This window comes from Myodes glareolus, chromosome 6, assembly GCF_982192425.1.
Source record: "Myodes glareolus chromosome 6, mMyoGla1.1, whole genome shotgun sequence".
NCBI classification, from domain to species: domain Eukaryota; kingdom Metazoa; phylum Chordata; class Mammalia; order Rodentia; family Cricetidae; genus Myodes; species Myodes glareolus.
Window position 1 is genome coordinate 14,218,085 of NC_142031.1, and position 26,047 is coordinate 14,244,131.

Here is a 26,047-nt window from a genome sequence, read left to right on the forward strand (position 1 = left end):
GCACACAGACGCAGAGGGGACTCAGCGTTGACCACGGGCACTTTTTCACCAGCGCCCCATGCTGTGTTGGGTCAGCATACACAGGTTCTTGGCTCCTTGCAGCCTCTGAAGAGTGGGCGAGGGTGCATGGTTATCACACCCATTTTAGCGAAAGAAACCAAGGCTCAGAGAGGCCCAGTCCCTGCCCAAATGGACACGGCATCCAGAGCCACAGAGTCCTCTAGCCTGGCCTGCTTACTGTGCATGTGTTCAGTGTGCTCTGAGTTGGAAGGAGTGGTAGAGTGTATTGGAGGGGGTTCCCCAGTTCTTAATTTATTAGCTGGGCTGGGAGAATGGAGCAGGGTTCAGGCGGAGGCTGATGGTGGAGGACACATTGACCACATGTGGCCAGGAGACAGGGTGAGCAGTTTGGTGGCTTCCCCATATAACTTGGGGTCTTCCATCTCTGGGGATAGCTGTGCTCAGTCTTGTCATACAGCAGCTGGCTCAGAGGAGGGCATGTCTGCAGTGAGTGGCTTTGTGTGAATGGCCTTCTGGAGGACCTGGGGGTGTGGAGGGGGGCAGAGGACTCTCTCCCGCAGCTGACTCTATCCTGTCTCCCCAGTCTATTGCTCTAGCATGTGCAATCCCCACAGACCCCTCATTGGGCCTCAGCTCCCCCAAGTCTCCTCTCTGCCCTGCACCCTGACTGCCTAGGGCAGCCACTGGGGCTTGGTGCAGCTTGAGATGTGACTGCAGAGAAGCCAGTGTCCAGCCACTGTGCTCAGGTGCTGGGGAGCGGTTCTCAGTGAGCTGGGCATGGTTGGAGGCGGGGAGGGGAGATGCTTATTTCTGGCCAGGCTGCTGCTTTGGTCTCTGGGAACGGAAGACAGGAATGTCACCTCTCAGAGCTTCTCCCCGCTGCATCTGGTGGTGTCTTGGGGGGGAGGGGGAGATCTTGGCAAAGTGACAGGAGCATCCTCGGGTGACAGGGTGTGAGGGAAGTCCTCATGGTGTTCAGATGGGCTGGGTTCTCAGTGAAGTCCCTTCCCCCATCCAAACTGAGACTTGGAGAAACTAAGGGAAGGTCCACTCAAGGTCCTAAGCAGAATCAGGACCATGCTGGTCAAAAGTCCCTGAACTCTGGGGTCCTGTGACCTCCCGGCAGGTACTGTTGTGGAACTTGCCTCTCCCAGAAGCCCCTGTGTATCCGTCCTCCACACATGTCTGTTCCTTGGTGTTTGGTACATCAGCTCATAACTGGAATGGTGGCTGCTGTCTCTGCCCATTATAGTTTCCCAGAGGGCGGGGCCTATAGCGGCTCCTGCCTCTGTTCTCAGCACCCAGCTGGTTGTAGGTGCTTTCTGTTTGTGTGTGGGGTGAATGCATGAGGGAGAGAGAGTCAGAGAAGGGGGGAAGTGCAGGGTGGTCCCCAGGGAGTATAGTATCAATGACCCCTGTGAAACGGGGGTGAAAGACCCTGGTGGGAGAAGGTATTTGGAACTCTCAGCCGGGCTCCCCCTGCAGGGTTTCAGTCACTGACCCGTGTACTCTTCTCTCCCATAGGTGGGGTTCCCTGGGACCTGGAGAGTCCCCCCATGTGCTTGACTGTGGGCCCAGGGCCCATTCGTACGCTACTGAGCCTGGAAGATGCCGCATGGGCCAGCTGTGGTCCACGGGTCACCGTCCTGGATGCTGCCACTCTGCAGACTCAGGTACCCATACCCGGGACTTGCGACCCCAGAGTCCCTGCTGGGACACAGAGATACAGCCATCTTGTGGCCTGTGCTCTTTAAGCAGAGGTATAGATGGAGGCCAGCTGTGTGTCTCTTCTGGGATGAGGGCCCAGCCTCACGGGCTATGCCAGGCTTGCCTGTCCCACCTCGTCAAAGCCCATGCTTCATCCTTAGTGGCTGATAGGGACTTTGTGGTGCCTTCCCAGATGGTATTTTGGTGACATTTGCCATTGTTGATGTGTTTGAATTATTGATCTGATCAGGATATGGCGCCAGACCCAGAGGGGAGCCTGACAAAGGTCCCCAGACAGGCAGGCTCCTCAGGCATGCACCCTGGTGGGGGGGCCTGTTTTCCTGTCTCTACTAGGTTCTCTGTCTGGGACACCTCTGATTTGATACTTGATAGCTCAGACACCAGGCAGAACTTGGTGCTGCTAGCTTGTAGGTGGCCAGGGCAGGGTCCTGAACGGTTTAGTCTTCACAGGATAAGTGGGGAAACTGAGGTATGGGTGCCACAAATGATCTCTAGGTGTGTGTGTGTGTGAGAGGGGGGGGGGGGGAGAGAGAGAGAGAGAGAGAGAGAGAGAGAGAGAGAGAGAGAGAAGTCCTTGGGGATAGGACCTAATAGTCTCATTATCTATGTTCCTGCTTTTGCTGAAGGCTTGATGTGAGAGAGAGTCTGAAGTGGCACATGAATCTGTGGCCAGTTGTCACTTGGACAATGAACACCTTTGTGTTCCCCATGGAAACACTGGTTTCTGGTACATGAAGGTGGTCAACGTATGTCCTTTCTGAGGTCCTGTGGCTCCCTGTAGGAGGCAGAACCAAGAGGTCTGTGGATGTCCTAGGTGAGGAGGCTCATGCAGGGACAGAGGCTGAAGCAGTCTCAGGAGTCAGAGGCCTAGGAGAGGGGTTTAGTCTCACATACAGGTCTGAGGACCAGAGAGTCATTAAGGCAAATGCCAGTTTGAAACAGGCAGTCTGAGGACCCCGAAGTTGAGGCCTGGCTCTGAAGATGGAAATACCTTCCATCTGTCTTAGCTACAGAGTCAGAAAGCAGTTCTTCCTCTCAGCTGTGGTGGTCGCTGGACCACGTGAGGCCCACACACCTGGGGAGGCCATCTGTGTGACTCTGCCTACAGGTCAAATCTTCTTGTACTACTGAATCACCCGCACAGACATGCCCTGAGTCATGTTTGACCAGCTACCTGGACACTGGTCAGTGACGCTAAGTGGCCATGTTGAAAGAGCTGCAGTACCAGCCCACACCAGCAGGGGCAATGTGGACATGGGGGGAGTTGGATGACTGACCGTCTGCCAGCCAGCTCTTTAGCAGGGGAGGCTGTGTTTTGTGAGCCACATGACTCACGTGTGTGTGTGTGTATAATCTTGGGTGTCATTCCTCAGGGGAGGCTATGTGAGCCACACACTTTACCTGCGAGACACCTCTGTGTGGGGTGGGTGGGTGGGTGTGTATGCAACCTTGAGTGTCATTCCTTAGGTACTGTCTATCTTTATCTTCAAGACAGAGTCTCTCTGATCCTGGAATTTATCAACTAGGCTGGCTGATTGTGTTCCCCTGGGATCTGCCTATCTCTGTCCTACTTCCACCCCTAGCGCCGGGATATAAGATGTGCCGCCATGTTCCGGATTTTCTTTTTTTTAGTATGGGTTCTGGGGGTTGAACTCAAGTATGCATGCTATGCCATCTCCCAAGCCCCGTGCTGCCATCTGTAGAGAGAAAGCTGGGGGTGTTGGTAGCCACTTTGCTGTCCCATTCAGAAAGGTTACTTGAGCGTGGCACTGAGGACCTGTGACCTCCCTGGTGCTGTTGGGCCAGACCAGAGGCCGGGGAGGTGTGGCCAGTGAGAACACAGCCCCATCCTCCTGATTCCTTGTTTTCCTGAAGAGTGGGGAGGGGACCTGGTAGCTATAACCACAGACCCTCTTCCTGCCCCCCTAATGTACCCTAGAAGACTCCCCTGCTAGGATCCCTCTCACCACTTCCCTTCAAGTCCCAATCACCTCCTCTATCTTGGGAAAGGAAGGTGGATGAGGTCAGCTGGCACACCAGGTCCCGTGGTCCCTGAGAGGTGTTCCTTTAGAAGTCTCTTTCAGGGAGGGAGTGCTCTTTGAGGGGAGCCGAGGACGGTGGCTGCTGTGGAGCTGGAGATCAGACTGGGGAAGCTGGAAGTTGGCTGCCTCCCCCAGGCTCCCTGGCTGCCTCGTAAACGTGAGCAGTGGAGGCTCCCGAGAGGGGAGAGTTGGCAGGACTGTGAAATGCCCCACCTCTGTTCCAGCTACTGTTGGCCCGTCTCTGTCGGTAGGGCACCCTGCACTCCTGGAGGGGACATGGTTTGTGAGTAGTGCTGGGATAGGACAATGACTTTGTCTCTACTGTGCTTTGTGACCTTGGGCGGGTCACCGAACCTCCCTGTGCAAGGTGGTTAGACATCCACGATCCTTGTTTGCCTAGCTCCCCGACTTTCAGCTGTACGGGGCCTAGAGGGTCAAACTGTTTGCTTGCATAGACTCGGACATCAGTGGCATGGGCTTTATCAGCCTCTGTTGGCAGTGCAGGTCTGCCTCCCTCTCACTTCGTGGGAAGAAACTCCATCCCCTCCTGTCCCAGGAGCGTGAGCTGGGCGCAGAGGAGGTTTGTAGCGCCTGTGTGGCTGCTCTCACTAGATTCTGCCCCTCAACGGCCACAGTATTGTCTGGCCCTGGCCGACTGTCCCAGGGCTCCAGGGACCTCCTGGCTTCTGTGAGGCTGTGGTGATTTAAGATTAGGCCTAGACCAGCTGCTCTTATGGCGGGGTCATGCTGGCCTTTCACCAGTTCTGTCCACCTGGCAGGGAGCCCAGGGTCACTGGCCAGGGAGTCCCAGCAGGAGGGGCTGGAAAGCCAGAATGTGAGTGGTCCTGGGCAGCTGGGAAGTTTCTATGCAGGTGAGTGGCGGCTCGCCTCCCCTCCCTCCCCCACACATATGTAAGCCACAGTAGTAGCTCAGTTACAAGATCACACCATGTATATTTAATAGAGCCGGCCTCCTGCCTGAATGGAAGGGAGCTGCCCGCTCTGGCATTGCGTGTTAAAGCTGGCTGGCTGCTGCTAATGACTGCAGACTCAGTCCTGGGCTAGCTGGCGCCAGGCTTGCCTCTGGGTCCCTGGTGAGACTAGCCAGTTCGGGGGAGCCTCTAGAGTATCCACACATTTCTGTCTATGGTTGTACTGAGCCTGGGTTCAGTACCTGCAGGGTCTTCCATGCCCCAGCATGCTGCTGGCTTCCAAGAGAGCCCTGTGTAGCACCTGCCCATGTAACCTCCCCCAGGGTTGAGGAGGACCATGGGGACTGAACATTCTGGAAACTTAGAGCCAGCTAGCAAGTGTCCCAAGCTAGGAGACCTGGTTGTGCATTTCTCACGGGCAGGGTACAAGGTGAAGACACCAGGGTTAATCTAGGTGTCTCTGTGCCCAGGAAGTGACAATGGGTTTTGGACCTGGCCGGGATATAATGTATTTTGCATATATAAACTCATTTTATCTTTAAACCACCCTCTGACAGGGCAGTTGTTCCTGCTTAAAAGATGAAGAAACAGGCACAGAGAGGTGAAGTAATTCGCCTGAGGCTACATAATTAGAAAGAGCCAGACTCAGGATTTGAATCCCGGCCTTACGGGTCTTAATTCCCAGGCTGCTTGTCTCCATGGAAAGGAGGTTCAGTCTCTTCTGGGATGTCACTCTGGGGGTCCCCGTTGGGAACCTGCATCTTTTACTATTGCATCTTCCGGGTCAAGGATTGTTCCTTGCACCCTGTGTCTGGTTCATTAGTGGTGACAGCAGGTGCAGGTTAGGGGACAGTCCTCGTGGGCAGCTGTTGGATGCAGTGTATACCACCAGCCTCCAAGTCCTCAGGCACTTAGGGGACCAAGACGAAGGCCTCTGTTCTTCAGGAGTTCAGAGTCCATTGTGAAGAGAGACCAGGGCTATGGTGTTACCTGGCATGGTGAGGTACCTGGTGTGGCTGGAACCCAGGGAGGCAGGAGCAGTGCCAGCTCTAGCTATAGGGGACACAGGAGCTGGGAGGTGGGGATCAGGGATGGGCTTGGCTGGGGAAGTAGTATGTGACTTGTGACTCAAGAGGAGAACAGGGTGTCGGTTGGGAAGAAAACAGCAGGAGTCAGGCCCGCATCCTGGGAGCTGGAGGCATGCATGACACCAGGTGTCAGGGCAGTGGGGGCGGATCTGGGGAAGGGATCCCTGAACTGAGGATTGTTTTCCTCAGCCTACTTGGCCGGGTCCTTGCCTCCGTCCTGACCTTGTTCGGTTCAGGCCCCGTGGAGTTGGACTACCACTGCCTCTGGGCTTTACGATTACCACCGATTGCTTGTTCGGCTCCTTGATCCCAGCAGAGGTAGAAGCGAGGCCTGTTAAATAATAATGTGGCTCACCAGGGCCTGTGTCAACACCGCGTCCGCCTGTTCATTATCTGCACCGCCACCTTCAAAGTCTAATCCAGTTGTCTGGAGTTCATTCCGAGCGATCGCTGGAGGGGGAGCTGACTGTGGGGTGATTGTTGCATCTTCATTAAAAAAAAAAAACCCAACAACAAAGACGATTGGGGACAGCAGGGCTGAGGCATGCGGGGTGAGCTCTGCTGGGAGGGTGTGGTGGGGTATCAGGCACGTCTGCTCCCGCATGAGTAACCTGGGGTCTCTGCCTCCCACTCATGGGTCAGGGAGGGGTGGTGGGGATAGGGCTGGGGCTGTGGATGTCCTTGAGTTGTTAGATCTGTGTAATGCTGCAGACAGGTGGACCAGCTCGGTGTGCAAATGGGTACCAGGCAGAAACAAGCTCTTTTGTTGTATTTTAAAGACTTAATTTTTAAGACTTTTTTTTTTTAGCTATATGCATGCATGTGTGTCTCTGTGTGGTTATGTACTATGAGTGTGGGTGTCCACGGAGGCCAGAAGATGCCATGGAGCTGGAGTTAAGGCAGCTAGAAGATGTTTGACGAGAGTTCTGGGAATTGAACTTGGGTCCTTTGGAAGAGCGGCAAGCGTTTGTAACCAACTGCTGGTCCGTCTCTTTAACCGCGTCCTTCTTTCCCTGTCTGCTTCTTTCCCTGTTTTCGTCACCGTTGTCCTCCTCCTCCTCCTTGTCTTCTTTCCTTGTCTTCCTCCTCCTCCTCCTTGTTCCTCATTCTCCTTCTCTTTTAAATTTTATTATTATTGCTGGGGGAAGGGGCGCATGTGCCACAGGGTGTCTGTGAAGGTCAGAGGTCAGTTTCGTGCAGCCATTTCTCTCCTCACTTTATGTGGGTCTCAGAGTTTGAACTCGGGTCACCAAGCGCGCATGGCCAGTACCGTATCCTCTGATCTGGCCCCATGCCTTTTCTTTCCTCCTTTTTTCCCCTCGAAATCCACACACCCGCCCACCCTGCTACCCTTCGTAGGCCTTGGAACGGGCTGGCTCCTTTGCACAGCCAGCTTCGCCCTCTGCTGCCCTCTGTCCTAGGGTCACATCCCCATCCCACGCTGCTCCATCTCTGCCACTCAGTTCTGGACTTTACCATCACCTCCCCAGAAGACCACTCTGCCCTAGCTCCAGCCAGTTTGCTTCCATGCTGGTCTCGGCTTGACACATGGCCTGGCTGTGTGACTACATGAACATTCGTCACTTTCTGAAGACATCTCCTCGATGGTTGTCCCTGGGGCCACTAGGACATAGGCTCCTGTGGTTGCAGGTATAGCAGGCTCAGGGGCTCTTGGCTCCATGGAGGGCGTCCTGCGGGGCAAGTGCAGCTTGCAGGTCTGTGTGACCTGGCAGTGGCTACCTTTCCCTTCCCGCACTCTGGGCTGGGAGCAGCTTAGACACCAGGGACCAGCCCAACTCTCCCAGGAGGAAGTGTGAGACTGAGAGGGTAGGGACAGGGAGGCCACACTAGGAATAAGGTGGAGATTGAGTGAGTGGCTGGTCAGGGTGTCTCCTGGCCATCGGGGTAGACCTTACCACGGTAGCTGCTGGTGTAGGGCGAGATGGGCATTGAACCCTTGATCCAGGTGTGCCAGGCTATGGGGCACATGAACTCACAACTGTGCCACTCAGGGACCTAGGACCCCCTCTGGACCTGCCTCAACACCAGCCTTGAGGGGTTTCTACCACAGCCCAGAAGCCCAGAGCTCAGCCAGTGTCTCTGGTAACTGTTTTTATCTTGCTGGGGTTGGGACCTGGGCACCACACATGCTTAGGAAGTGTCCTGCTACCACACCCCCACCCCCTGATACTTTGGAGGAGCCTGGCGCTGGGGTCCTGCACCCATGTTGTCCCTCTCCCATTATACCCCTGCTCCCTGACCTCTGGACCAACTCATATAGGGTTGAACTTGAACTCCCCCACCCCCATGGAGTTCTGCCCTGGGACTCAGCACTGTAGTTCACACCGTAGCTGTCTGTGGATACTTAAAGACTGCACATGAGGTCGAGCAGAATAAAGCCACGCAGGGCACCTTGTTCTGAGAGTCCCCCTTGTTCTGAGAGTCCCCTTTGTTCTGACAGTCCCCCTTGCCAAGGTGTGCGGTAGAGGTTCAGGCCAGCAGGGGGCAAGCACACCAGCTGACCCAGGACCTAAGTACCCAGCCTGTAGAGCTTGAAGGCCCTGCTGGAAGCCAAGTGTACACTGACAGTCAGCGGTTCCACTCTGCTCATGCGCCTGCCCTGCGCTGCCCCTTCCCCTCCCCCCTGACCAGTATGAACCCCTTTTGCCACTCAGCTCAACCGACAAGAGACTCCTCTGGGCTCCTTCCTGTGCACCCCATGCACCCATGCCTCCCACCCACCCCCACCACCCTTAATTTTCATGTTAGCGCCCAAACTTCGTTTGCATGCATTAGCTGTTGTAAATCCGTCACGGGCCCCAACACAGCATGAATAAAACATCACTGGGCTGTATTAGTTTTCCGTCTCTCATCTTATTTATGACACAAAACGGGTGGGAATTTGAAAAAAAAAAAACCCGAAACCCAGGCACGCGGCTTCTAGGGTAATGTGATGCAAATTAGCACGAGAGCAAAATGAACCCCCAAGTTCTTGTAGCATCTGGGGATCCCCTCAGGGGAGTGCTTGGTGTTTGGGTCACTGAAGCACGTGGGGTCTGGAGCCAGGTCCGTGGAGTCAGCTCTGTCTGGTTTTGTCTTATTTTTATTTTTAAACTTGTGCCTTATTGCCCTCCCATTCTTATAAATGAGGAGCTGGCGAGCAAAGAACGTGAGAGACTGACTTGCTAAAGACAGTGGGAACTTCCTAGGAGTTCAAAAGGAGGGCTTTCTACAGCAGCAAGGATCAGGTTAGATCTGCCAAAGAGCTGCTTGTGGGGAGGGGGACGAGCGTGTTTTTGGGGATCCTAATGTTCCCTTCCCAGGGAGCATAGTAGAGCCAAAAAGTTAACCGTGAGGGCGTGGTCAGGCATGGGGTGTGGTCAGGAGTGAGGGCGTGGCCAGTCATGAGGGAGTGGTCAGGCATGGGGTGTGGTCGGGAGTGAGGGCGTGGCCAGTCATGAGGGCGTGGTCAGGCATGGGGTGTGGTCGGGAGTGAGGGCGTGGCCCGTCATGAGGGCGTGGCCCGTCATGAGGGCGTGGCCCGTCATGAGGGAGTGGTCAGGCTTGTGGACTGCCTGGGTTTTGTGGTTGTTAGGACAAGGAAACCTGGCCAGAGCTGCCAAAGGGACAGGGCTTTGGGTTCTGTCTTCTCACCAGGAAGAGCTAACTCTCTCTCCATCCAATATTTGATCTCCCATGGGAAGATTATCATAGTTTTTGCAAAAAAAAAAAAACAAAACTGGCTCTAGGATCTGACAGAGAAGTTGACTCAGGCAGGGATGGGAACTGGAAGCGAAAGGGAGCATCCAGGAGAGGGAACAGATGGAGGTGAGGAAGGGACAGATCCCACACAGGCGGCAGGCTAAACCCTATACCCACCTTGCCCTCCCTCCCTGGGGCTCTCCCCCATCTCCCAGACCTCTGAGTCTGTGGCAGGGAAAGGGGGAGGCAGGGACCCAAGGGACAGCCACATAGTCATCTAGAATGTGACAAAGACACAAAGGGCCACAGGTACTGTTCACTGAGTGGCTGACATAGCCACGGGGCTGGGGCCACATTGCTACCTGGACTTTGGGTCTGCTGCCAGCTTTGCCTGCTGAATGGCCTGGGGAAGAATCTAAAGGACAGGGGTTAGGCCAGTGCCTGCTGCTTGGCTCTTTGGCACCAGGTCTGGTTGAGCCTACAGTTGTCTGTAAGCCTGCCAGCTGGGCTGAGGGAGGCTCCGTGGGAACCTCTGTAAGAGGTGTCCCACTGATCTCTGACCTTGTTGGGACAGGTTTGGATTGTGGACTTTGTGGCTCAGAGCTAAGCTGGCTGGCTTTACTGTTTCTGCTGTTAAGTGCCTAGTTTCTCTCCTATAAGCATTGGAATAGTTGTAGAACTCACTGGGGGCTCCAGCTGCTCCTTGCATATTCAGTCCCAGGGCTAGCAGCTTAGTCTTCACCTCTCTTCCACAGCTCCACCGTGGCCCCATGGCCGTATGGATGCTATGGATGAGTGGCCCAGAGTAACCTGGAGCCACGGGAGGATCAGAGTCAGGCAGAAGGAGGAGATGGAGTGAGGGGGAAGGAGCCACAGATAAGAAGGGGGAAGGAGAGAGAAGTGGTACTTCCGTCACCTGCCCTCCCTCCCTCACCTGCCCTCACATTCTTCCTCCCTCCCTCACCTGCCTTCACACCCTCCCTTCCTCCCTCCCTCACCTGCCCACACATTCTCCCTCCCTCCCTCACCTGCCCTCCTTCCCTCCTTCCCTCCTTCCCTCCCTCACCTGCCCTCACACCCTCCCTCCCTCCCTCCCTTCCTTCCTCCTTCACCTGCCCTCCCTCCCTCACCTGCCCACACATTCTCCCTCCCTCCCTCACCTGCCCTCATATTCTCCCTCCCTCCCTCACCTGCCCTCACACCCTTCCTCCCTCCCTCACCTGCCCTCCCTCCCTCCCTTCCTCCCCTGCCCTCACATCTCAAGTTGTGCACTGGCTCCAGCAGAGGCTGAATTCATGGACCTGCCCCTCTCATGAGAGAGTTAAAACCCTGGTCCCCACTGCTGAGTTACAGTGAGGGTGCCTGGGGCTGGTCAGAGCCCTAGGTAGGCAGGACCCTGTGCCATCATTAGGACAGCCCTGGAAAGCCCTGGTCATGACTACTTTAAAGTTGGAATAACTGAGGCAAGGAGTGACTGGATCGACTGAGTCCAGTCTTCAGACTTTGACTTTTGCCTCCCCTGAGCAGTGATGAGCAGGCAGCAGAGCCTTTCTGAGGACGGGAGGACCCACAGCAGGGGAAGCCTTTTGGCCGTTTCTTTTGGCTAGAATGATGCTTCCAGAACATCAAGTTTTGCACATTTCCTTGCAAGATAAACTGCGTGGCTATCATTATTGCTGGTGGGACTCTTTGCCTGCCTGCCCCCACAGTAGCCCTGAGTTGGGAGTATCTTCCATTCAGTTGAGGGGGTGATGTCCCTCCTACCCTGCCGAGCAATGAACTGGCTTTCTGGGGAGAGATGGGGATTGTTCCATCTCAAGCCTTCTTGACCAGGGAAGGGTTTTTTTTTTGTTTGTTTGTTTGTTAGTTTGTTTTGTTTTGTTTTTCCCGCTGAGCCCTTGACCTCAACCAGGTCAGGCAAGGCAGTACACTGCACCAACCAGTGTGTGGGAATCGTGTCTCATCTGAGTGACCAGCCACCCTGGTTTGTCCCAGGCTTGGAAATCTCCTGAGGTTCCAGAGTCAAATGTCACAGCTGTCACAACCAGCTAGATATGTGGAGCAGAGCAAATTGGCTACCCAGATGAGGGACCTGGCTCCCCCTCCCCTTTCCTGGCAACGCAGCTCTGCCAGTGTTGCTTAAGTCTCTCCTTCTGTTGCTCTGGCTGTGGAGCGTTGATGAGAACGAGGCAGACCGAGAGAGGCAAGGGACTTTTATGACCATAGCTTGTACAAGGCACCCTCTCGGGACATTCAGCCCTGCAGTTCTGAGTCTCAATTCCCAGTCTGTCCGCTGGTCAACTGAGCCATGACACCTGCCATTCTTTGAAGTGCCCGTATTATGCCGTGAGTGATGGTAGAAGGGTGGTTGCCACCCTGTGGCTGTCCCCAAGGATTGGAGGGAAGCAGTGTTTGGTGGGCAGTCTATCTCTGTCCCAGGACCAGACTTCTCAGGACTGGCTAATCCATGGTGAGTGGGCAGGAATGGGTGGCAAGCATCTCTTTAAGCCCAACCTTGACTGAATGCTAAGGCCGAGGTTCCTCTGAACGTCTAGGAGTGGGCTGAAGAGTGGGGTCCACTCATGCCTCTCTCAGCCCATCTGGGGCCCTCAGTCCCCTTTCTGGATTTGTTCACTGTCTTTTCTGTCAGTAACGCACTGGTGTCCAGTGCCCTGCCTGACTCTATGGAGGTTAGTGTCTATAGTTGGTGTCCAGGAAGTAGAAATAAACACCTTGTCCACTGTCTCCCCATTCCCGGGTAGCCTCCCTTACCCTGTCAGCCTCCCAGCTCCTCGTGCCATCTTGGGCTCTAATGACTTTGAGTGCTGAGCACATCACCCTGGGAATTTATGGCAATGGAGTAGAAGCGTCACCTGGAGGCACATAAATATTACAGGACCGGCTGCGTCAGCAGTCCGCCGAGAAGATCAGTCACCTGGAACCGGCAGTTTGGGTGGCCATGGCTGGGTGTCCAGAGGCTGTGGAGGTAGGCCCTGTGGGTAGGGGCGGATCTTGCGTTGTCCTGGTCCCACACAGCAGCATGCAGGGACCCCTCGGGCGTGCCACGTGCCTTCTCCACTGAGTCCTCAGCGCTCTGCCAGGCACATTCTTTCTGTCCCTGTCTAGTACACTAAGTCACTCATAGAGGAGCTGAGACCCTGCCCTCCCGAGGCCAGCTCTCTTTGTTTAATAATTACCCCCTGTGTGTGTGAGTGTGTGTGTGTGTGTGTGTGTGCATGTATACCTGTGTGTGGGTATATGCACATGTGAGTGCATGTGTGTGCATATACATGGAGGCCAGAAGAGGGTGTCAGATCTGGAGTTACAGGTGGCTATGAGCTGCCTGAAGTGGGTGCTGGGAACTGAACTCATGTCTTCTACATGAGAAGTCCATGCTCTGAACCTTTGGGTTGTGTCTCCAGTGTCTCACTGTGTAGCCCACACTGGTCTTGAACTCCCGGCCATCCGTTCTACGTCAGTTTACTGCATACCAGGATTGCAGGCCCGAGCCCCCACACCCAGCTCTCAGTCTTTAGAAGACACGGCACGCTAGAATCCAGGCCCCTTGTTACTAGTTTGATGCTCGGTACTGTTTTGATTGGCCAGGGGCCTCTTTGATTCTGACTGTGGACACATTTCCCATCGCTCTTCCAGTAATTCCTTGCTTTCAGAGTTGGGAAGGACTCTGGGCTGTAACTCATCTTTTCCTGCCCCAACCCACTGTCCCCTTGGTGCCCTAGCTGGTGGCCCCAAAGGAAATGGGGCAGTGTGCTTACTGCCACCTGCCAAGTGGTATCACCTCTGGCCTTTTTTCAGAGGTGGGACTTGGGAGAACCCTCAAGTTCCCACTTATATGGTCTCTTCCAGTTCTGCCAGGGAAAGTTTGATATCTGTTGGCAGGACCAGCACCTGTGGTTAGAGGGCTGTGTGCCAGACCCCCTGTCTGGATTCTTTCCTGGATGGTCAGGATTGGCTTCCAGGAAAGATTGGTTTACCAGCTCAGCCGTTATGTGGCTCGTTGGCACTAAGCCCAGAGGGCACTAAGGCCTGGGTCCTGCTGCTATCTTCCCTCACCTTGGGGTGCTAGGCTTGGATCCCCCTGGGACCTATGACGCTGGCATGTTTTCTGTCCCTACCTGCCATCTCTTTATGGGCCAGGAGGCTCAGCAAGGAACTCAAGACCAGCTTGATTCCAGGCACCAATCTCTTGCCGTGAACAAAAGTACCCTCGCCCCCATGTCTTGTTGCTGTGAGCTGGCATGGTCCACTAGGGCCAGTATTGACTAGGCCTGCCTCTGGAGAAACAAGGCTGGGTTTGCCTCGCAGACTTCTTCAATCAGACTGGAGGCAGGGCACAGTGTTGGCACCAGCAGATTCAGGAGTGGCGTCTGCAGGCTGAGGCCTCACATTTCACAGTGTGTTTGGCTTCTGTTGGGGTCAGCAATGCTCTGACCTTTATTCTGTGTGGCCTCGCAATACATCCCTGCTGCTGTTTTTTGGAAAAAACCATAAAGCTTGCTGGGCCTTCCCTATGCGGTGGGGGCTGAATCAGTCCGTCACCGTGCTGGGCACTGAGCACTGGCTGAGGGGCATTTTCCAGGCTCGGCTTCTGCGTCTGCTCTGACTTTGTGCTGTCAGACTTCATAGGAGGATCCCACTTGAGCTCCCCTGGATCCCCCTCAGGCTGGTTCTAGCAAACAAGGAGCCATCGTATATTTCACCAAAGAGACAGCTCAAGCCAGGGACTGGGCTGGACCAGCACAGTCAGGCTGCAGGCCTTGAGCTATGGGCTGTTGTGCCCCTGCTGTACTGCGTGGCCTCACCCTTTCTCTGTGTCGGCTTAGTTTTCCTTAGAAGTCAGGGTCTCTGCACTTGAAGTGGAGACTGCAGCTGAGAAAAGAGACACATCCCCTCCTGGGCAGCGCAGGAGTGCTTAGACCGAGCCCCCCAGTATGAGGGAGGAGGCAGGTACCTGTCCTCACCCCAGGGATGTCCCACCCTGTAGAGACCATGCACCCTGCCTGTCTGCGGGTCAGAGACTTCTGCTCTCTCTCTCTGTGTGTGCATGTGTGAATGTGTGTGCATACATGAATATGCATGCGCTTGTGTGTATGTGTGAGTGTGTGCATGTGTAAATGTCTGTGCATACATGAATATGCATGCACTTGTGTGTATGTGTGAGTGTGTGTACATACATGTATATGTATGCACTTGTGTGAGTGTGTGTGTGTGCATTCATGTGCATACACTGTGTATGGGTGTATTTGTGTGGAGGCCAGAGGACACCCTGGGATGTCATTCCTCAGGTACTATCTACTTTTTCCGTTTGAGACATGGCCTCCCATTGGCTTTTAACTAGGTGAGTAGCCAGTAGGTTCCCAGTCTCCACCTCTGTAGTGGTGAGGTTGTAATGTGCAGAACTGTAGTCAATCAGGGGGAGAAACACGGAAAACAAAAAACAAAGAACATAGGTTCCCAGGACCAAACTTGGATCCTCCTGCTTGCAAGGCACGCACCTTACTGACCAAGCCTCCTGGTCAGCCCTGTATCCTGAGAGTTGTATTGTTTGGTTAAGATCAATTAGACCCCCCACCAATGCCTGTAGGAAGAAAATCATCCGGCATGGAGTAGTTCCTGCTCTTCCCCCATGCTGCTTCTCAGAAGAAAAGCCTCCCCTGCTCTGTCTTTAATCCCCTTGCCGCCCTCATTTACTCCTGAGCTCTTGGTCTCTGGGTTTTGAACATTATTTCTCGACTTTCCCTGCCCTCACCATACTATGCGAGATGAGGATTTGGTTTGCACCCCTAGTTCCTTCCCCAGGGAGTTCTGCAGGTTCCCGTGGTTACTTTAAATAATATAGATAGTTGGACATGGCCTGTGATCCTAGTATTTAGGAGGCAGAGGCAGGAGAATGATGAGCTGGAGGTCAGCCTGGACTACATGTGTAACATGAGGGGGTCGGCCTGTTGGGGTTTCTATCCCGTCCGGTACCCCACAGCTGGCAAGCCCAAAGAAAATCACACACAGGACTCCATAAGGTTATAAACTGATTGGCCCTTAGCTCTGGCTACTTATTAGCTCTTATAACATATATTACCCCATTATTCTGATCTATGTTAGCCATATGGCTTGGTACCTTTTTCAGCTGGGCCAGTTACATGCTGCCTCTTCGGTGGTCTGCGCAGGAGTGGCGGAGGGACCTTCCTCCTCCGTAGCCTTATTCTATTCTCATTGCCCCGCCTCTACTTCCTGTCTGGTTGACCCGCCTATACTTCCTGCCTGGCCAATCAGCGTTTTATTAAAATACATGATTGACAGAATACAGACAATTGTCCCACATCATACATGGTATCAGTCTAGCAAGGGCTATATAGTAAGACCCTGTCTCAAATATAAAACTATGCATATAGCTTCAACTTCTGCTAGCTGGTGGCTCTGTCTTTCCCTGCTGGAAGTCGAGGACCAGAAAGGAGCCCTTGTGTGTGTTGGACTTGGGTCTCCACTTGAGAGCCAAGCATGCATTGTTGCCTTCTTGTCCTGCTGTCACATTGGCTGTCTGTAGTCACTCTTGTTAGGAGCATTTCCCCCACTGCAACTGGTCAGCACTACAAACCCAATTCCTGTTAGTTACTAATCTGTGCAGCACACTGGGCTTCCAAGCTCTGTTGCAGACAGGGGTTCCGAGAGATCCTTTGAAGAATATGGGAACCCCTGACCCTGGAGAGTGGGGGCTGGCTGGGATGGCAACCTTGGCCTGATACCCACATCCCCTCTGTACGTAGCAAAGCTTCGAGGCACACCAGGACGAGGCGGTGAGTGTGACACACATGGTCAAAGCTGGCAGCGGCGTCTGGATGGCCTTCTCCTCTGGCTCCTCCATCCGCCTCTTCCACACCGAGACCCTGGAACATCTTCAGGAGATCAACATTGCCACCAGGACCACCTTCCTCCTGCCAGGTGAGGCTGTAAAACTAGCTGGGGCCAGGATAAGGGAATTGACACTCACAGATGCCAGCAGGCGGTCGTATAGTGGGCACCCCAGCTCATTCACTGCCAGGGCCTCCTTGGTCAGCTTCAAAAACTGGTTCATAGTAGATGGGAAGTGGTAGGGCTGGGGGTTTTTGCCCAGGTTTGTCCTACCAAAGCCCCCATTCCTGACCCTCTGCCCCCTGTACCACATCCCAGCGGTCTGGGTGCTCAGGAGGGGGGCTGTAAGTTGGCAGGCTTTCCTGCACTGGCAGCTGGAACTGAAAACACACGGACATGGGACCCAGGCTGACTACATTGTCCCACGGCTCGGGTTGGCCGAAGCCTGATTCTATCTCTGCTGTGTGGGCAGAAGAGGAGGCACTCATCTGCTACTGTTCGTAGAACTTTCTTGAAGAAAGGCATTCCTTTACGCTTGCCCTTCAGCAGGCTTGGAGGCCCCGTGAGGGTGAAAAGTTTGGCTGAGAACTTCTGGGGGCTGTGCTTCCTCTCACAAAGCTGTCTGTGAGACGAGGGGGTGAGACAGGAGACATTGTCACTGGGGTTCATACCGCACCCCATCTCACCACTCTCTCCTGAAATCTCTATGGAGTTGGCTTCTGTCCCTCCCCACCATTGCTGCCCATGGAGAAGGGGCTGCTTTGGAGACTCTGGGTAGATATCTGCTCTGGTCCATTCTCCCTTCAAATGTCTTCTGGGCTACCCATGAAGCTGTAGGCACCAGCCTCTCCTGTTTCCATACCTATCCCAGCTTTCGCTAGTCCACTTGACCTGGGCTGGTTGAAGAGGGTGACCATTCTGTCCTGCCCAAGCACCTTAGGCAGGGCTGGGTTGGTCAGCTAGGAATCTGGAAGGGCCCTGGGGCCAGGGAAGCAGAAACACTGTCACCTGTGTTGGACAGATGGGCTGTGGCAAGGCTGGGAGTGGGTTTGAGTGGAGCTGGGGAAAGGCTCACTGGCCAGCACCTTGGGGGTTTGAGGGTCTCCCCTAAGATCTGCTCTCTTTTTTCAGCTATGACCCAGTCACCATCTTGGCTGTTTCTTCCTCCTGGCTAGTCAGGGCATCTCCAGGGTCAAGTGGCCATTAACAAGCTAGGCAGCAGCCATGACTGTCTACTCAGAGCTGCCAGTCTGCCAGAGCCCTGTGCCAAGCAAGGCTCAGCTGAGGGTATCACACTGTGCTCTAAAATCCACAAGCTGCAGGTGGTCCCCAAGTTAGAGATGCAGACATAGGTTTCCTCAGCAGGGTCATATGCTTTGGCCTGCAGTGGTGGGGACCGTCCCTTCCGTACCATTCCCCTGCATCAGAAGCCCTGCGTTGCTTGTGGTCCTTTTCTTTCCTGCCTTCTCCTCTCCCTTCCTCCAGTTTGATTCTATTTCCTGAAAGGTGAGGAGGGGGGAGTGGGAAAGGACTGGGGGACGGACCAGTTTCATCCATTATACAACACAATAAAAAATTCTCTGTATCATAGAAATACTTCTGCATTTATCTTGATAGCTAAATTATTTCAAGATAATGGAACAATGGAAAAAATGGTTAATCTTAGGAGGTTTTGAAAATCTTGGGAGCCTTGTCTAGTCAGGGCAGAGGAAAGAGAGGCGGCAGCTTCCGCTGTCAGAGGCCGGTCTGGGGGTGGAGAAGCCGCTCTGGCTGAACTCATGGCTGTCACCTGAGGACCCCTCCCACCCCTGCCCCGACACTGTGTTCCTGACTTTTAAAGGGGCGGCACCACGGGTGAGAGTCACTGTTTCCAAGTCTTGTGGGCAGAGACCCAGGAGGCTGCACGACCGGCCTGTCCCTAGGTGGCGGGCACATCCTCCCCACAGTCTCAGCTTCTCCAAGGATGCCAGGGCTGAGTAAAAGCTTGGTCGATCCATAGCTCAGAGTCACATTCTTGTTGGGCCCCCATCTCTGCTTGGCCACGGTGGTCCACTCCTTCATCTGCCCCTGTCACCCTGCAGTTCCTGGCATGAGAAGCCCCAGCCCTGACAGGGACGTTTACGGTCCTCATTCTTTTTATCTTCATGCCCCGTCATGCTGGCCTACTGCCAGGTGTCTCCTGCCAAGCCTCTTTGCCCACCCTGAGCTTCTAGGTCAGTACTTTCCCAAGGCACTAGCTGTGTGATCAGACGGGGATGGGGGGCTTTCCTGGGTCTTGGCCTTCTCTAGGTCTGGGTATCCAAGCTGAGTTTCAAACACCACTGAGCTGGGAGAGCCCGTGACCCCCAAGCTGAGCTGGAGTCAGTTATAGTGGCAGGAATCAGAGGGCAGAGGGTGACTTCCTGTCCACCCCACACTGTGCCCTGGAGGAAGAAAGGCTGAACAGGATTTTTAAATTCTTTATTAGAGATATTTAAAACAGGCTTTTAAGTATTTCCTCTCCCCCACACCACCAAATGAAATAATTGCATAATTAGTAATAAATTTGTTCTTCCTCTAAGTGTGGATTTTTTTTAGGGCGTGTTAAAAAATTTATCACGCATCCTTCCCCCACCCTTCCTTCCACTCGAGCACCCGACTGGTATTAATGCATTTTTTTAAACCTAAACTCCCTCCTCCTTTTAACTAGACAGGTCATTAATAAAATGTTCTCCGAGAGCCCGAGCTTTTAAAAGTTGTATATCTCCAGATAGATGGCCAGGGTGAACTGAGGCCTGCGTAGTAAGTCTCTATGATCAAATATTTATCCACTATTAGAATTTTTTTCTTTTGGACTGTTTGTGAAGTGTTTCGCTCTTTTCCTTGAGGTGGAAGAAGAGGGGCCCCAGAATGAAGCCTTTAGATGAAGCCATTTCTCACCTCTGTCGTCTCGTTGAGCCTCTCTTCCACTTGCCTTCCATTTGTCAAGCTTTGCTATGGTTGGGATGAGGATGCCTCCATTGCCAGCCGCTGTTGGTCTTGGGGTCTTGGGAGCTTATGAAAAGGAATATGAGGCATGTGGGATGCAGCATATCCTTAGCTCCCTCTTAGCCCCTTTTTTTTGTTATTTTGGGGGTTTGTATCTGGGATGGAACTTAGCAATTAGAGTCTAGGGCCTTTAAGTAATTCTAAATATTACTCAGTGAACCTTCAGTGACTGTGTACTGCTGTCTCAGAGCTGTGCTCAACTGTGTGTGTTTGTGTGTGTGTGTGTGTGTGTGTGTGTGCATCTACCCATCCACTCACCTACCCACCCTTTTTTCTCATCTGTCCACCCATCTATTCATCTATCTATCCATCTACCAACCCATCCATTTATCACTTGCCAAACTGTCTATCCGTCCATCCATCCATCCATCCATCCATCCATCCATCCATCCATCCATCCATCATCTGTCCATCATACCTCCTGCCATCCATTCACTTATTAATTGTTTAATCCATCTGTCTGTCCATTTGTCCTGCCATCTATCTATCCATCTATCTACATACTTGTCAATCTGTCTATCCATATGCCCACCTGCCTATCCATCCATCCCTCCCTCCCTCCATCTATCCCTCCATCCATCAATCCATCCATCCAACCATCCATCCATCCATCCATCCATCCATCCATCCATCCATCCATCCATCCATCCAACCATCCATCCACCCATCCACCCACTGCCCAGTGAACTCTTACATCCACTCCCCTATCTACCCTTCTTCTCATCTATGCATCTGTCCATATATCTACTCATGCCTGCAGTAACCTGGCAGCAGTCTTATTTGCAGACTCTGCCCTGGCCACCTTCTAGTACATACCACTGCTACCAACTTCTACCCATTACAGACTGTCACACCGGCTCTTCATTGGCTTGCAGCCTGGCTTGCTGGGTGTGACTTTCAAAAGGACACCCAACTGCCTCCGAGTGCCAGGCAACTGAGTCCTGACACATAGAGCCTGCATTGGCCAGGCATTATGCCCTGAGACATTACCCTGCTGTGTCCTCACAGCGGTTTGTTCCTTTACACATGGGGAAACTGAGGTCTGACTGGGTGCCCATGTCCTAACCCCAGCACCCTCCCACTTGTCTTGGGGGAAGTCTGGGCTGTACAGCTCCCTCCCCAGAATGAACTGAGCTCATGTTGTCTCTCTCTGCAGGTCAGAAGCACCTGTGTGTCACCAGCCTCCTCATCTGCCAGGGTCTGCTCTGGGTAGGCACTGACCAGGGTGTCATTGTCCTGTTGCCCGTGCCTCGGCTGGAGGGCATCCCCAAGATCACAGGTGAGGTTGCAGGGATGTCTGGGTGGGTTTGGGGCTTGACTTCAGGAATAAGGGGGAACCTGACCCAGACATCCTACCGATTCATGGTAGAGTCCAGCCTCTCTGTCCCTCTTACCTGAGCCAGGGCGTAGTAAAATGATAGCCTAGGGTACCACCTCCTACCTTCTGATTCTTGCTTTTCTGATCTGGGTGGAGAAGTTCACATTGGCCAGAGAATCTGAGCGTTGGCTGAGGCACTTGATGAATGACAGAGGCTCTGCTGGGCTCTGCTGCCTCTATTTGTAGTGGGGTATCAGAGGTAGAAGTGTGGGCTCTGGGGATAGGTTCGTGGCATCTGTGGCAGCCAGTCTGCCCTGACCTGTGACCCTAGGCCTAATAGAATAGCAGGGTCAGGGGAAACCCCTGGTGTTTAGACACTAGAGCTGGCCCCCTTTGCCTCTGCCTTGAAAGGGAAGACTGTAGTCTCCTCTAGTGACCGGTTAGCATGGGGGTGAGAGGAGGAACCAGCCTGAGCCAACCATGCCAGACCTCTACCCTCTTCTAGACTCTCAGATTTCTGGGTGTCCTGTCTTCATGATGCACTTATTAGAGCAATTTGTTCATGCAAGGATGGCACCCATGCTGGGTGAGACATGGGAATGCACGAGGCAGGTAATGTCCAGGACAGCCTTGGTCCAGGCAGAGGATGCCCTGGCAGAGTGAGATCAAGGAGTAGCTCTTTCCCTGGGAGGATGCAGGCAGGGTGCAATGTGGATGCTGGCGCTTGGCTGGAACAGGGAGCTGGAGAGCCTCTTACAAGACTTGGCTTTCTGGGTGGAGTTCGGATGGATTTATCAGTGAGGCCGTTTCCACGGGAGATGGAGGCTGGCCCCTGTGAAAGGCTTTTTCTTTTAGGCCACCAACCAGCTCCCCCATCATGACATGGAGACTTCTTATGTATGCTCTGCTTAGCTTAGGCTTGTTTCTGGCAAGCTCTTTTCATTTAAATTACCCTGTTTCTCTTTTGCCTCAGGGCTAAATTTTTACTTTTCTTTCCTTCTGTTTGTCTTTCTGTCACTATTTCTCATGCCAGACTGGCTAGCAGCTGCCTGGTTTCTTGCCCTGGTGTCTCCCTTGTTCTTTTCTCTCTTCTTCTCTTTCCTCCTGAGCCTAGATTTCTCCTCCTACTTATTTTCTCTGCATGCCAGCCCTGCCTATCCTTTTTCTGCCTAGCTATTGCCATTCAGCTTTTTATTAGACCAATCAGGTGCTTTAGGCAGGCAAGGTGAAACAGCAACACATCTTTTCATAATTAAACAAATGCAGCATAAACAAATGTAATGCATCTTTACATAGTTAAAATAACATACCATAACAGGCCCTGCTCTGTAAAGTCATGCCATGAAGCATGGCATAGACAGAGCTCATGACCTCTGGGGAGATGCCAACATAGATGGCAGACGAAAATGTCCTACCCACTCAGAAAGTTCCCCAGAAGTACTTGGCTATCTCCCTTAATGACCTGTCTCTTGGCCCTTCTCCTCTGCTCCGTTCTTATAGGGAAAGGCATGGTATCTCTCAATGGTCACTGTGGACCTGTGGCCTTCCTGGCTGTGGCCATGAGCATTTTGGCCCCCGATATCCTGCGGAGTGACCAGGAAGAGACTGAAGGGCCTCAGACCGAGGAGGACAAGCCAGATGGGCAATCTCACGAACCAGTGCCCGCCCCCGACAGCCACCCAGGCCGAGAGTTAACCCGCAAGAAGGGCATCCTGCTCCAATACCGCCTGCGCTCCACGGCTCACCTCCCAGGGCCCCTACTGTCGGTACGGGAGCCAGCACCCACTGACGGTTCAGCTCTGGAGCATAGTGAGGAAGATGGCTCCATCTATGAGATGGCTGATGATCCTGATGTCTGGGTACGCAGCCGGCCCTGTGCCCGTGATGCCCATCGCAAGGAGATCTGTTCTGTGGCCATCATCTCTGGTGGGCAAGGCTATCGCCACTTTGGAGGTCTGAGTGGGCGACCGGCTCCGTGCAGCGAGACAGACAGCACACTTCTTATCTGGCAGGTGCCCTTGGCTCTATAGCTACCCATCTGGAAGTCACAGGGCGGCTGGACCACTGCAGACATGCTGGGACCCTTTTTGGCCCAGCTGGGTTCCCCCCAGGAACCTGCACAGGCCACAAGACAGGTCTGGATTCTCCACTGAGGCCTTGAAGAGCAGAGGGAAAGCTCTGGAAACAAAACTTCAGAATGTTTTGGGGTGGGTTTTAGGGTCTTGGGGAATGGAAGAACACACTTGGAGAATATGGCCTTTTTGTTTTGTTTTGTTTTTGAAGCAAAAAACATAAAACCTCACCACTGCCTGCTGAACCTGGAACCTTTTGTTGGGGGCTGAGTGAGGCTCAGAGGTGGCCGTGCCCCTCCAGGAAGGACGTATGTGTGAGTGTCTGAGCATGTGGGCTAGCGTGTGAATATATGTATGAATACTTATGTTCGATGTATATTATATGTGTATAAATACAATCTGTACATAATGGGTCTCTGGGAGGTGCTGGAATAAAAGGCAAGAGATATGTGGGCCCTGTGGGGTTTATGGAATGTCATGGGGGTGGGACACTGTGAATGACTTTTGCAATCAGGAGATGTTGGGGACCAGGGGCTCCCCTGCTCCAGCATGAAGGATCGCGCTAGGACTCGGTTGGAGGCCACTCAGGAACATACTTTGAAAGCTCCGTCTAAGGCAGTTATCAGTAGCTATACACAACCACCTAATTTTCATATTAATGATTTGGTCCAACATTTCTTAGCCACATTTCAGGTGTGGCTGGAAGAGCCCTGCCAGGGTGGGTGAGAACTGAGCAGGTTGGACAACATGCATGACCATCATTTTCATCATGGCAGAAGGTTTGCTTGCTCGAGGAGGGGCTCTTGGGTGCTTTCTGAAGTGTTTTGGAGAAAGGCTGGTCATCGCCCTCTGGAGAGGTCCTGGTGCATGAGGCAATGAGAAGAGGGTGTCGCTCATGGGCTCCTCAGTAGCTGGGACCCAAGGTCCTGAGCTGGGAGGGGCTGCTCCTGAGTCTGGAGACATTGATGAATACCAGGTGTACCCATGGCAGATTGCCAGAGAGGAGCAATGATGGGATCTCTTACCTCTCCTGGCTCCATCCATCTTGAGAGTTCAAGTAACTGTTGCAGGGAGAAAAAATAAAGCTGAAAGCCACTGCTAGTAAGGGCAGCATCTCCTCCACCTTCCAGTCCACTCTCCCCTTGTCATCTGCTTATGTGTCTGTCCATCCATGTCCATGAGTTTTCCCTCAGCACTTGGGGATGGCAGAACCGGGTACTGAGAGACATGAGGCAGAACTCTCATCTAGGCCTACCCACAAAGTGCACCGAGAGCCTGTTTTCTGAAGGGCCGAGGACCCAATGGAAAAGCCCCAAGGGATCTAAGCTTCTGTAGAGTCATTCATTCATTCATTCATATATTCATTCATTCCTTTTGCATTTCCTGAGTTTCCACCCTGCCAGATATCATCGTAGTTGGTGGGGCCATGGAGGTGACCCATAGGAAGTGTGTGTTCTTCAGTGTGCGGACAGACCCTGAGTAAGGCTGTTGCAGATGAAGAGGAGCAAGCAGGCTATAAGGAAGTGACTCATTTCTGGAGGGCAGGAGTCCAGTAGGTCTCCGGGGGGCAGAGGAGACACCAGATTCCCAGGAGCCACTAGGTGGAAGGGCCTGGTTTTCACTCTTACACTATGGATTTGATGGGCGACATCTCTGAGCCTCGGTATCCCATTTTATATCAGAGGAAGAGCCATCACTGTCTACTGCCATAGGGTGGAGGAAGAAACATCACTGTCCACTGTCGTGAGGTGGAGGAAGAGACATCACTGTCCACTGTCGTGAGCTGGAGCAAGAGACATCACTGTCCACTGTCGTGAGGTGGAGCAAGAGACATCACTGTCCACTGTCGTGAGGTGGAGGAAGAGACATCACTGTCCATTGTCATGGGGTGGAGGAAGAGACATCACTGTCCACTGTCATGGGGTGGAGGAAGAGACATCACTGTCCACTGTCGTGAGGTGGAGGAAGAGACATCACTGTCCACTGTCGTGAGGTGGAGGAAGAGACATCACTGTCCACTGTGATGGGGTGGAAAAATTACAAACAGTCCCTTTTCTGCTGCTGTGTTGATTTTCAAGTGCCCCGTCTTGATGGGACTCCATAAGTCTGTTAGTCAGTGCTGGCCAAGATGTTCCTGGGATAGTGATGGGCAAGGAGAAGCTGTTTAGGATATGAAGCTGGTCTGGACTCTAGGTCAGCTCTGCCAAGCACTTGCTGTGTGGCTCCCCGAATAACCTTGGTTTCCTCACCTATGAAATCGGGACAGGTATCATCTTGCTGAGGGTCTCCAGGGCTGAGTCTGTGAAAAGCGGTGTTGTAGCCTCCGACAGCAGATGTGTGATTGTCCCTTTATCTTTGACCCAAGAATTTGTGACAGAAGTCTCCCCTTTTGAGAAGGAGCTGGTGGCCAACAGCGTATTCTGTTTCCTAGCTCCCTCATCAGGAGGGGACCTGGGGATTGAAGGGGCCTGTGTATCACCATCATTCAACACTATTACTCCAATGAATCGACTACATCCGTCAACTCTCTGACTACACATGAGGGCAGCTGTGGGTGTGGTGGCGGTACCTGAGAGAGGAGGCCTTGGTGCCCCGGGTCCTCCTCATGTTTAACAGCTGCCCTTCTTGGCCTCATTTGCACACAGAGGATCAGAGGCTCATGGGATATAATGAACGTGCCCAACAAGCTTCAGGCCCAAAGCCAAGCAGGACTGAGGTCTGTCACCAGACACTCAGCCATAATACAGCTCCTCCAGGAGAGATACTTTGCAGACCATACTAGCTAATCAGCTCCCTTTCCCTTTCTTGTGGTTAGCAAGATCCTTAACCTGAGTCCTGGCAGAGGGACAGTGAGGCCTTGATTACTGTCAGGCAGTACAACGTCACTCAGTACCTGTCGTGTGCTGAGACCTGCTTCAGAGCGGCCTCTGGGTAGAATGTGGTAAAGAAGACAAATGCTGTATCCCCTCGGTCACCCCAGTCACCCCCATTCTGCAGAGGAACAGAAAGTATCAGATAGTGTTGGCACTTCAGAGAGGCAGTGCTGAGAGACAAGAACTCTTCAGGGGCGGGGGTCAGGGTGTTGAACAGGGTTGGAAGGGATGCCACATGGGGTGGGGGGATGGGTTTGAGCAAAGACTGAGAAGGAGCGAGGGCAGGAGAACATTCTGGGTCTAGAACATTCCAGGCTGGAGCAGAAGACAAAGTAGGGGTTCACCTACTGTGGAGGTGGTGAGAGGGCAGAGTACAG

At 53.3% G+C, this 26,047-nt stretch overlaps 1 protein-coding gene across 5 annotated transcripts in view; it reads left to right on the top strand.

The window, feature by feature from the left end:
- Arhgef10l (Rho guanine nucleotide exchange factor 10 like) overlaps positions 1 to 23,250 on the top strand; it is a 149,573-nt gene extending 126,323 nt beyond the window's left edge. For all 5 annotated transcript variants that reach the window (XM_087906958.1, XM_087906959.1, XM_087906957.1 and 2 more), the window contains 4 exons: positions 1,546 to 1,694; positions 16,296 to 16,470; positions 20,564 to 20,686; positions 22,226 to 23,250. In XM_087906958.1, coding sequence (XP_087763084.1) covers positions 1,546 to 1,694; positions 16,296 to 16,470; positions 20,564 to 20,686; positions 22,226 to 22,755 — 977 coding nt within the window. In that variant the 3' untranslated portion in view covers positions 22,756 to 23,250. The remainder of the gene's footprint in view (positions 1 to 1,545; positions 1,695 to 16,295; positions 16,471 to 20,563; positions 20,687 to 22,225) is intronic.
- The last annotated feature ends 2,797 nt before the right edge of the window (positions 23,251 to 26,047 follow it).